The sequence below is a fragment of the Xenopus laevis genome, chromosome 5S (genome assembly GCF_017654675.1).
Source record: "Xenopus laevis strain J_2021 chromosome 5S, Xenopus_laevis_v10.1, whole genome shotgun sequence".
NCBI classification, from domain to species: Eukaryota; Metazoa; Chordata; class Amphibia; order Anura; family Pipidae; genus Xenopus; species Xenopus laevis.
Window position 1 is genome coordinate 116452177 of NC_054380.1, and position 13258 is coordinate 116465434.

The 13258-nt window shown below is 41.6% G+C and overlaps 1 protein-coding gene across 3 annotated transcripts in view; it reads right to left on the reverse strand.

Moving 5' to 3' along the window:
- Positions 1-942: 942 nt before the first annotated feature.
- pid1.S (phosphotyrosine interaction domain containing 1 S homeolog) overlaps positions 943-13258 on the reverse strand; it is a 59287-nt gene continuing 46971 nt past the window's right edge. For all 3 annotated transcript variants that reach the window (XM_018265874.2, XM_018265873.2, XM_041565000.1), the window contains one exon: positions 943-1653. In XM_018265874.2, the coding sequence (XP_018121363.1) occupies positions 1177-1653 (477 nt within the window). In that variant the 3' untranslated portion in view covers positions 943-1176. The remainder of the gene's footprint in view (positions 1654-13258) is intronic.

A 13258-nucleotide genomic window follows, 5' to 3' on the forward strand; every position in this document is an offset into this window, starting at 1 on the left:
GTTTCAGTGCTGTTATGTAGTAATTATCTGTATTAATTACTAATCAGCCTTATATTGTGACATTTCTATTCTATGTGTACTGTATGTTGTGAGTGGGTCCCTAAGCACAGTAAGTGACAGCAGCACAGAGCATGTGCAGTGAATCAGCAGAAAAGAAGATGGGGAGCTACTGGGGCATCTTTGGAGACACAGATCTTTACTGCTAATGGGCTATGGTTGCCTTTGGCTGGTACAGATGCCCAAAACATAATGTACAACATTTCTACCTACTTCTTTAGTTAGGCTTTACTTCTCCTTTAAGTCAAAGTTTACTACACAGAGGAACTTTCTTATGCACCACCAAACTCTATAGAATGCTAATTAAAGGGCTCTCCATGCTGCAATGGTGTCAATGAAAATCTGTGTGTTCCAGTTAGGGGATCACTGATCTGGTTACGATACACGAGGCTCTTAAATTAAAAACCACGACTGGACTAAAAGTTGACATTACTCGGGAGTTGTTTTATGATGGTAGTATCCCTTGAAATATGTTAAAGTGATTTAGTATTGGATGTAAACTCAGTGTGAAGCAGTGCCCCCTCTATAGCACTATAGCCTTAAAGTACCTTCAGTAGACGGCTTATCACTTATAAATTCCTGATCATGGATCTCCAGATGGCGAGTGGTTGTGTATATGATCATCTGCTAATACTGTTAATATTAAAGAAAAATATATGTCATATATATATATATATATATATAAATCTATACTGTGTAAATAAAAATATGCTTAAAAACATTTAAAATGGACACTTTTCTGTTGCTTTAAGAACTCCCAGTGTCATTGCATGAAGAGATTATTCCACCAAAAGCACTCATAATTCATTCTGAATGGGAGGGGAGCAATGGATTTCCAAGGCAACGAGAATTTTCCAAGAAAATAAAAAGGTCAGGCTCTGAATGGGCACTGGAAGGAAGGATGTAATTAGAGTTGAAAGGGCGGTGGGGAGAAAGAAGAAGAGTTGTCACATTTTTGGGAAAGTAGCACTGTAACAGACACTTTCATGTTGCATCGATATAGGTGCACTTTTCTGTAGGATGCTGGCCAGATAATGTCCTCTAGTCCCACTCCCAATTTGGACCATTCACCAGCTGCTGCTTCACACTGTTGATGCCTTCCCCCAGAAAAAGAAAAGTTCAACCATCATCGGACTCGAATCCCTGAGACACCTCCTCTGATGAGCTATCTTTGTGGATTCGCCCATCGCTCCTCATGCTCTGGAAGGTCTTCTTGAATGCCACCATCATGGCATGTGCCAGCTTTTTAGCTTCTAACTTGCTCTCGCACTCGACGGCATGACAATCCATCTGGAAGCTCAGGTCATCGTTGATTTCTCTGTATACCCAGGCAAAGATGTTGGGGCTCACGTTGTGATCGGCTGTACAATAGGCTATGCGCGCCACTTGAAAAGTGTCCATGTGGACAGTAGCTTCACCCTTTAGGTCCTGGTGGTGAAGCCGTACCTGGAAGGGGCGGATTTCAAGGAGAGCGTTAGAGGGGAAAACATCTTCCCGGGCAAGGGTATGCTTCTTCCACAACTCAATCACTGGCTGCTCTGTGCATCCTGAAGAAAACTGACCTCCAGTGGTGGATACTTTCCCCAGATACGTCACCTGGAAGACAAAATCATCCATTTAGACCTTGTTGTAGATCAACATCTTTGCTAAAACCAAACTCTGCAGTACTCTACGTTACTCCAAAGGGGATGCTGCCATCGGAAAACATGTTTTTTTCAAAATGAATCAGTTAATAGTGCTGCTCCAGCAGAATTCTGCACTGAAATCCATTTCTCAAAAGAGCAAACAGATTTTTTTATATTCAATTTTGAAATCTGGGGATAGACATTTTGTCAATTTCCCAGTGATTGAAGTTCATCAGAGCACAAGTCACATGACTTGGGGCAGTAGGGAAATTGACAAAATGTCTAGCCCCATGTCAGATTTCAAAATTCAATATAAAAAATCTGTTTGCTTTTGAGAAATGGATTTCAGTGCAGAATTCTTCTGGAGCAGCACTATTAACTGATTCATTTTGAAAAAAAATTTTTTCCCCATGACAGTATCCCTTTAACTACTAGCAAATACAAAAGCAGAAGAGCTGGTGAGGTGACATTGGGAGAAGAGCTCACACTTTTACAGAGAGGGAGGAAAGAGAGTAGGAGTGGAGCTGATAATATTTACAAAGAAAAAGGGAACAAACCTGCCATATATATCTACTGTATAATTATAGATTATTGTTTAACCTTTTCCTTTCTTCACCATATATGAGAGCGGAGGTTACGGTTTAATAAATGTAATGACTTTCTTCTGATCTTTTTGTTTGTCATCCCCCAATGACATTGCAAATTTTAGTATTTTTACTAGTAATTTTTACTCCATGTCTGTATTTCAAGACTAACCGCTATATGAATGAAAACAGCAAGCCATAGCATTCCAGAGACGTGCATAATCTGTCCTTCCGACCGGAGTAAGCAAACTTGGCATGGCACGAGGTAATGACAATTTAAATTCCTCTGGTTTCCGCTTAAGCAATCCGGCCACGGTGTATCGACTGTCAGACTCCACTGGGTCCCAGGGAATGAGTTAGGCCCATAAATCTTTGGACAGAGATAACTTTTTCTAATTTTGGTTCTGTACATTACCACAATGAATTTTAAATGAAACTCAGATGCAGTTGAACTGCAGACTTTCAGCTTTAATTCAGTGGGTTGAACAAAAAGATTGCATAAAAATGTGAGGAAATAAAGCCCTTTTTTAACACAATTGCTTCATTTCAGGGGCTCAAAAGTAATTGGAGAAATGAAAAAACTGAAAACAAAATGTTTATTTCTAATACTTGGTTGAAAACCCTTTGCTGGCAATGAGAGCCTGAAGTCTTGAACTCATGGACATCACCAGATTCTGGGTTTCCTCCTTTTTAATTCTCTGCCAGGCCTGTACTGCAGCGGCTTTCAGTTGCTGTTTGTTTGTGGGTCTTTTTGTCTGAAGTTTAGTCTTCAACAAGTGAAATGCAGCTCAATTGGGTTCAGATCAGGTGACTGACTTGGCCATTCAAGAATATTCCTTCTTTGCTTTCATAAACTCCTGGGTTGCTTTGGCTGTATGTTTTTGGTCATTATGAAACGCCTCCAATCAATTTGACTGCAGTTAGCTGGATTTGAGCAGACAGTGTCTCTGAACACCTCAGAATTCATTCTTGTGCTTCTGTCCTGTGTCACATGATGGATAAACACTAGTGTCCCAGTGCCACTGGCAGCCATGCACGCCCAAGCCATCACACTGCCTCCCAAATGTTTTACAGATGATGTGGTATGCTTTGGATCATGAGCTGTTCCACGCCTTCTCCATACTTTTTTCTTGCCATTATTCTAGTAGAGGTTGATCTTGGTTTCATCTGTCCAAAGAATGTTTTTCCAGAACTGTGCTGGCTTTTTTTAAATGTCTGCCTTTCTATTCTTGATGCTTATGAGTGGCTTGTACCTTGCAGTGCACCCTCTGTATTTACTTTCATGCAGTCTTCTCTTTATGGTAGACTTGGATATCGATACACCTACCTCCTGGAGAGTGTTGTTCACTTGTCTGGCTGTTGTCAAGGGGTTTCTCTTCACCATGGAAATGATTCTGTGATCATCCACCACTATTGTCTTCTGTGGACTTCCAGGTCTTTTTTTTTTTTTGAGCTCACCAGAGCTTTCTATCTTTCTCGGGATGTACCAAACTGTAGATTTTGCCACTCCTAATATTGTTGCAATTTCTCAGATGTTTTTTTACTGTTTTTGTAGCTTAAAGATGGCTTGTTTCACCTGCATGGAGAGCTCCTTTGATCACATGTTGTCCCTTAGGGCTAGTCCACACGGGGAGATAGCGACGCGTTTGCGGTCGACGCGACCGGCGCAGGCGACAGTTTTGTATGGGCGCCTATGTAAAAACGCCTGTGCTAACCACACGAGGCGATGCGCTTTTCAACAGTCGCCTGAAAAAGCCTGGCGAAGCATTTTCAGGCGACTGTTGAAAAGCGCATCGCCTCGTGTGGTTAGCACAGGCGTTTTTACATAGGCGCCCATACAAAACTGTCGCCTGCGCTGGTCGCGGCGACTGTCGCGGCGCTTTGTCGCCGCGACCGCAAACGCGTCGCTATCTCCCCGTGTGGACTAGCCCTTAAATCAACTCCAGGGCTTTTATCTGCTTCATTGATAATGACATAACAAAGGAATTACCCACACCTGCCCATCAAATAGCCTTTGAGTGAATTGTCCAATTACTTTTGAGCCCCTGAAATGAAGTGATTGTGTTAAAAAAAGGCTTTAGTTCTCCACATTTTTATGCAATCTTGTTCAACCCACTGAATTAAAGCTGAAAGTCTGCAGTTCAACTGCACCTGAGTTGTTTCATTTAAAATTCATTGTGGTAATGTACAGAACAATGTCTCTCTCTCTCTCTCTCTCTCTCTAACAGAACTTTGAATTTTGCACATAATGGAGTGCGGATCTTTTCATTAAGATTATATGCAACACTTTGGACCCTGCACCTCTCATATAGGACAGTAGCCATTCTTGAATAAGGGTTTATAAGAATATGATTTTAAAAAAAAACATTTTCTTTTTCTATAAATGAACTCATTATAGGTACAATTGACAGCTTTGAGGTGAAAAGGTTGTCATTGCAACTTTCAATGTGTCATGGATCTCTTTTGGTTCTTCAGGGCTAAAAAAAAAAAGATTATATTTAGTCTGATTCTCCCTCCCAATCTATTAACAAGGAACCAGCTACACAAAAACAAATCCACAGTAAAACACTGCAAAACAGTAGTGATGGTCTCTTTCAATGTTTAGGTGTTTAGTAGAGGCATTTAATCACACATGTCCCCGCGCGGATACATTTAGAGACAGGGCATTTAAACTGATAAATAGTGTTATATTTACAACTTAACCTTGCAAGAAAAATAATGAAATGGTTTAGTGTTAGTGTATAAATTACCCTCAATATGTTCAGATGTATTATAACATCCAATCCCCTGCTACATGGGAGTGATTGGCCAAAGCATCATCAGATGTTGCCTATTTAGGGGACACCAGACCCACACACCCATAACACTTTACAGTTAAAAGCCAGGGCAAACTAATCTCATGGATGCCAAGTCCAACACAATGCTGTGATGATGACAAGGGGAGAATGGACACCCTGTATAGCAGGTATCTGATTTAAGGGGCAACCTGCACTGACCATGCAGAAGCCTGCCAAGAAGACTCATACAGACCATATAAACAATAATAAGAATTGCTTATAGGACAAAAAGTAACTGTACTTTTAAAAGTGGTGACATAAAAGTGTTGCCTGTCTGCTCCATCACTTCAGGTAAACCACTTCAATGCTGTAAAGACAAAGCCAAAAAAAGGATAAGGGAAACAACTCACAGCAAAAAAAAAAAAAAAAAAAAAAGACATACAACAACCCATGGAATATAACATGCAAAACAAAAAAAAACAATTTGCATGAAAATTCCAGTTTCTGCTTGAAAAATCTGACACAGCACAACTGGTCATTAAAGGCAATTGGACACCATACTGCCCATATTTTCTATGCTACAAACATCTCCACACAAACAGCGCCCCCACTGGGCATTGTGCTTATGTGCTTTTTTGGCTGAGAACTGCATGCAAATGAGAATTTTTGGTTGATTTCTATCATGAGAATGGAGAGGGGCGAATTTACGGACTGTAGGGAGTAAGACTTTTAGGGAATAAAGCACAGAGGGTTTATAACAGTAACTTGCGCCGTACATATACACAACACACATACGTACACAAGCATTGTGTTCAACTTTATCAGATACTGACAGCCACTTGTCTATTTCTAGTTTCCATTTCAGCATGAATATTTATTTTATAGATAAGAGAAGTTAGAAGCAGAACACAAAGTACTCCCCTACCCCGACTTGTGAAATCAAAACAGTCACATCCGCTCATAAACGGAGACACTCAAGTCTGAGAATTGCAGACGTTAGTCCAGTTTCCATTGCTCAGCTTCTTGTCCAGCAACCACTGGTGCCAACTGCCAGACGGGTGTACTCATTACACTAAACTGGGCCCTTTTCTGGCATGGAAAGGGTTACAGACAGGCCAGATATTTGTTTCTGTTATAATATTCCACCAAACCACTGTGTAGAGTACAAAACCAAAACATCTGCTAGGAGCTCCCGCAGAGTCAAAATATTGGATCAAACCTGAAATTCCAGCATCTAGACGCACTCACATGCCCCTGTTAAAGGAGAACTAAACCCTAAAAATGAATAGGGCTAAAACTGCCATATTTTACATACTGAACTTATTGCACCAGCCTAAAGTTTCAGCTTGCCAATAGCAGCAATGATCCAGGACATCAAACTTGTCACAGGGGGTCACCATCTTGGAAAGTGTCACATGCTCAGTGGGCTCTGAGCAGCTGTTGAGAAGCTAAGCTTAGGGGTCATCACTAATTATCCAGCAGAAAATGGACTGAATCACAAGAAGACAAGGAAAGAGCACACAAAGCCGGTGAGAGAGAGGACCGGACATTGGGTAGGCAACAGCGCAGGTACGTGCCTGGCGCCACCCCAGTTTTGCGCCCTAGGCAGGTGCCTACTCTGCCAACCCCTAGTTCTGGCCCTGGGTTGGCCTGTAATATAAGATGATGCTACAGGGCTGATTATTAAATTATGATGCTAATTGCACTGGTTTCTGTGCTGCCATGTAGTAATTATCTGTATTAATTACTAATCAGCCTTATATTGTGACATTTCTATTCTATGTGTACTGTATATTGTGAGTGGGTCCCTAAGCTCAGTAAGTGACAGCAGCACAGAGCATGTGCAGTGAGTCAGCAGAAAAGAAGATAGGGAGCTAATGGGGCATCTTTGGAGGCACAGATCTTTACTGCTAAAGGACTGTGGTTGCCTTGGGCTGGTAGAGAAGCCCAAAACATAATGTACAACTTTTGTAGCTACTTCTTTGGTTAAGCTTTAGTTCTACTTTTAACCTAGAGATCCAACAGCAGTTGCTGAATCGGTGTATATGCCGACAGATGTGTGTGAATGGAAATACATCACTGAGCTAATTAATGGTGCCCCATATTAAGAGCAGCATGGCCATTCATCAGCTTGTGCTCACAAATCGACAAATGGCAATGCCACAGGTTTCTTTGGCTACATGTCCACACTATGTTTCAGCTGATCAACAGATCAGTGTAACAAATGTATCTCTGCCTGATGAGAAGTAAAAAGATCCCGTCGATTGGGACATGTTGGCCCTAACACAGGTAGACGTTAGAGCAGTTTGATAGAAATTGCCCAAATTGGATAGTTACTCTCTATAATACCCACATTTCAAATATTTAGATTGTAAGCTACTAGGGCAGGCAGCGATGTCATTTCTGATCAATGTCTGTAGACTGACCTATAGTATTGCAGGATATATATGGCCACACAGAGGCAGATAACATAGTACAGACACAATAGAAATAATGAACCGGACTGCACTCTGGATTATACATATAGATCCGTTATCCGGAAAAGCCCAGGTCCCGAGCATTCACGATAATTGGTCCCATACCTGTACTGGAATCAGTTATTTGAGTGAGCTCCAATACATCTGCTAGGAAAAGAAGCCTCCTATAAGATATATTGGATCATTCCAACTGCTGCATGAAGACAGAATGAAGACAAACAGATGCTGAGCGAGGAATAGTGAATATAAACTTGATTATTTCAGAAACAATGCAGAATTCTTTAATTGATTGTATTTAGAAAGTTTCTTACTTCACTATGAGGAAGCTTATATTAAATCTTAATTTTCACGATAGTTCCCCTTTAAATATCCAGCCCTCTTCCATTAATATTCTCCCCCAGTCAACACTTATCTGCCCCTTGTTTCATCATTCTCAACCCAAGCCACATCCAGCCTTCCTCTCCCTCCCAGTCACTGTGTGCAGACTGCTGTGCAGAAGGCCAAAGAAATCAATGTGAGATCTGAGCCTTGTCCTGGGCAGAGTTCATGGCACTGGTTACTCTGATATTGTGGATTAAATGAATAGACATTACATTAATAATGTCAGAACCCAGAATACATATGGAGAATGCAAGTACTCACAGTGCAGAAATTCCTGCCTCTCTGGGCTGAGTCTAGTCCCGGTCCCTTACTCCTTTTTGCCGGTTCCTGCTAAATGTGCAGCATGTCACAAGTTTCAAAAGTCTAAACATTAAATGTAAAAGGGGTTTTGCTTAATAAAAAGAGTGATTGGCAAGGGACAAGGGTGATAGTGACTTAAAATCAGAGAAAACAGAAAACCCAGGAAATACTCCTATTGAAATGCATTAAACATGAAGGGACCATGGAAAAACAATGTAAAATCGGGGAGAAAATGCAAAATAAAGGTACATAAATTAGGGATGCACTGAATCTAGGGTTAGTTTCGGGAATCAGCCAAGATTTGGCCTTTTTCAGCAGGATTCAGCCAAACCAAATCCGAAATTTCACATGGAAATTAGGGGCGGGGAGGGAAACTGCGTGACTTATTGTCAGAAAACAAGAAAGTAAAAAATATTTCCCCCTTCCCACCCCTAATTTGCATATGAAAATTAGGATTCGTATTCAGTTCGGTATTCGGCCAAATCCTTTGAGAAGGATTTGGCAGAATCCAAAATAGTGAATTCGGTGCACCGCTAACATAAATTTAGGTTCTACTATATTAGTATATGTTATAGTTAAATGTCATGTATGAGTGACTTAATATAACAAAGTGTATTAGGGGCAGGCCTGGACTGGCAATCTGTGGGTTCTGGCAAATGCCAGAGGGGCTGCAATAAGGTGCCATAAAAAGTCAGTATTTAGTGGGCTGGTGGGGGTTGTTTGGGCCTCTGTGTACCTGAAATGCCAAGGCCTATTTTAATTCCCAGTCCGGACCTGATCAGGGGTCCTCAAACTACGGCCCTCCAAGGTTATTTACCGAGCCCCCGCTGAGGCCACATTCAGCGTCATTAGGGTCAGCCAGGGGGACGCGGAGACGTGACACGCTGGGGCCGAGCAAAAGAAAGGATCTGCAGGCAGTAACTTAGTAAAAGTGTGCCACTCACTCCAGATACTCCTCTTGCACACACCCTCTGCACATGTTGTGGTCTTAGCATGTTGTGGTCTTAGCATGTTGTGGTCTTAGCATGTTGTGGTCTTAGCATGTTGTGGTCTTAGCATGTTGTGGTCTTAGTTACAGGGGAACTGTCAAATCCCCGCTCTCAGGGAGAGACAGCTACGCAGGGCCGGATTTCAAATCGCGGCGCCCCAAGGCCGCATTGTCCAAGCGCCGACTTCTTCTGTTGCGCACGCCCCCCCTGCCGCTGCCGGCACTACATGGTCCTAGCGCCTGCTGCGTGAAGCGACATCGATTTAAATCACGGGAGCACTGTGGGGGCAGGGTTGCGGCTGGGCGGCATGCCGCCCCTACATTTTTGCTGCCCTAGGCCCGGGCCTATGTGGCCTCACCACAAATCCGGGCCTGCAGCTACGTAGTTAGGTAAGAAGGGCGGCCATCAGGGGGCCAAGTAGGAGCCGAGTTGAGCCAGAACAGAGCCATGCCGTACACCAAACCTTTTTTGCACTACAAATAAGACATGTGCAGTGTGCATGGAAATTCGTTCATATTTATTTATTTATTTTCAAACTATAGTCCGGCCCCCCAACAGTCTGAGGGACCGTGCATTGGCCCCCTGTTTAAAAAGTTTGAAGACCCCTGTTTTACATAGTTAAACAAACCCTACTGTACAGATATTTATAACTGGCAGTGAGGCATCTCAAATACTGCATTAAGTACATTATATATCAGTGTTGCACTGTAGGGTCCCTTTACAAGTAGGGCCAGCAAGAATTTATGGACAATAAGTGACAGCTTTGAAGTTGACAGAATGCTTCTCTGTATCAGAAGTAAAAGGGGACGTTGGTCTCATTGTGGTATCTGTTGTGAGCTAATCCTATGAAATAAATGCAGTGCTAAAGATGGATTCATAGTCAAATAGAGGATTTTTGTCAATGGAAGTGCAAAATGAAAGAACGGGATTGAACCCATCATTGCATAGAGGTTTCCTCCTCAGTCCTTAGAGATTTTCCGTCATATAACCTTCACTAGTTTCTGCCATTGAACCAGTTGTCTCTTTGCATATAATCATATTTATATTCCCTGAACCCATTGATTTTGTCTGATGGTATTAATTACCTGCTACGCATACTGGCTGGGAACAATTCATTAGTGCGTCTGTCACGGCATTTCATGCTTCAGAAGGTCTCACCAACGTCAATACTCGCACTAACTAATGAGAAAAATGCACTGAAACGGCAATAGGAATGGTTTATACAGTGATTTATAAAGCAGCAAAACCACATTGCGAGACTTTCTGAACTTTGGGGTTTTATTTTATTTATAACAAAGATGCATAAACTCTAATGGGGATTTATCAGAAATGTGAGTTGGTACAATTGAACTGGAGATGAAAGGAGGGGGACTGGGGGAGGAATATATTCTGTATGATAGAAAGGGGAGTAGTGACAATGACAGGAAGGTCATTGTATCTAAATGAGAATAAATCTATTTTTTTAACATGTATATAAAGTGCCAGCACATAGTGCAGCGTTGTACAATAAATGGGTGTATATACTGAACATACAGATTTACACAAATAAACAAGCAATGACCATTACAAAAGGTAAAGATGGTCCTTGCCAAAAGAACTTACAGTCTAAAAGGAGAAGTGGGCATGAGACATAGGTTGTGGGGTGGGCAAAATATATACAGTACAGTAGCAACTTCCTTTTAATATATAACATGCCTTATGGAAACAGTGGTATTTCAGCAGTGATATAAAGTTTATTGGATTAACAGAAAATATGCAATATGCATCATAACAAAATTAGAGTGGTGCATAAATTTGGGCACCCCAACAGAGATATTACATCAATACTTAGTTGAGCCTCCTTTTGCAAATGTAACAGCCTCTAGACGCCTCCTATAGCCTTTGATGAGTGTCTGGATGGCGGTATTTTTGACCATTCGTCCATACAAAATCTCTCCAGTTCAGTTAAATTTGAAGGCTGCCGAGCGTGGACAGTCTGCTTCAAATCATCCCTAGATTTTTGATGATATTCAAGTCGGGGACTGTGACGGCCATTCCAGAATATTGTACTTCTCCCTCTGCATAAATGTCTTTGTAGATTTCCAAGTGTGTTTAAGGTTATTGTCTTGTTGGAATATCCAACCCCCTGTGTAACTTCAACTGTGTGACTGATGTTTGAACATTATCCTGAAGAATTTGTCGATATTGGGTTGAATTCATCCCTCAACTTTAACAAGGGCCCCAGTCCCTGAACTAGTCACACAGCCCCACAGCATGATGGAACCTCCACCAAATTTGACAGTAGGAGCAGGTGTTTTTCTTGGAATGCAGTGTTCTTCTTCCGCCATGCAAAGAACTTTTTCTTATGACCAAATAACAAAAATTTTGTCTCATCAGTCCAAAGCACTTTGTTCCAAAATAACTGTGGCTTGTCTAAATGAGCTTTTGCATAAAACAAGTGATTCGGAGTGCAGAAAGGGCTTCTTTCTCATCACCCTGCCATACAGGTTCTTTGTGCAAATTGCACTGAATTGTAGAGCGATGGACAGATACACCATCTGCAGCAAGATGTTCTTGCAGGTCTTTGGAGGTGATCTTTGGGTTGTCTGCAACCACTCACAATCCTCCGCATATGCCGCTCCTGTATTTTTCTTGGGTTTTACAGCAACTGTGCTTGTGGCCTTCCATTTCCTGATTACATTCCTTTCAGTTATTTATAGTTTTTTGTAGCCTTCCCCTAAACCATGATACTGAACAATCTTTGTTTTCAGATCTTTTGAGAGTTGCTTTGAGGATCCCATGCTGTCACTCTTCAGAGGAGAGTCAAACAGAAGCACAACTTGCAATTGGCCACCTTAAATACTGTACTGTACCTTTTCTCATGAATGGACACACCTGCCTATGAAGTTCAAGTCTTAACGAGCTAATCCAACCAATTTAATGTTGCCAGTAATCCATATTGAGCAGTTACATGCACTCAAATTAACAAAATTACAAGGATACCCAAATTTTTGCACAGCCAGTTTTTCACATTTGATTTAATTTCATACAATTGAATACTGCTTAATTAAAATCTTTGTTCAGAAAACACCATCATTATTTTTATACACACATAATATAGTGCTCCAACGTTTCGCTCCTTATTAGGACCTTTTTCATCCTGAAACGTTGGAGCACTACCGTATATACTCGAGTATAAGCCGACCCGAGTATAAGCCGAGGTACCTAATTTTACCTACGAAAACTGGGAAAACGTATTGACTCTAGTATAAGCCTACACACAACTACAGCCCTGTCTCCCAGCAGCGCACATTCTGCCAAAGCAACGCCCCCAGCGATCAACCGGACTTCTTTGCAAAGTTGATGGTGACAGAGAATTTCCAAACGGATTACTGTGTGCATTGTCCCACTGTCCCACTACCATGTGCAGAGGGCGCTGTGTGATATTGCAGTCACTGTTAATCTTTCGTATAACCAACAGAGGGCTCTGTGTGATATTGCAGTCACTGTTATTCTTTCATAAAACCAACAGATGGCACTGTGTGATATTGCAGTCACTGTTATTCTTTCATACAACCAACAGATGGCGCTATGTGATATTGCAGTCACTGTTATTCTTTCATACAACCAACAGATGGCGCTGTGTGATGTTGCAGTCACTGTTAATCTTTCATATAACCAACAGAGGGTGCTGTGTGATATTGCAGTCACTGTTATTCTTTCATATAACCAACAGAGGGCGCTGTGATATTGCAGTCACTGTTATTCTTTCATACAACCAACAGATGGCGCTGTGTAATGTTGCAGTCACTGTTAATCTTTCATATAACCAACAGAGGGTGCTGTGTGATATTGCAGTCACTGTTATTCTTTCATATAACCAACAGAGGGCGCTGTGATATTGCAGTCACTGTTATTCTTTCATACAACCAACAGATGGCGCTGTGTGATATTGCAGTCACAGTTATTCTTTCATACAACCAACAGATGGCGCTGTGTGATATTGCAGTCACTGTTATTCTTTCATATAACCAACAGAGGGCATTGTGGGATATTGCAGTCTCTCCCCAAGTGTACTGTTGGTATAGG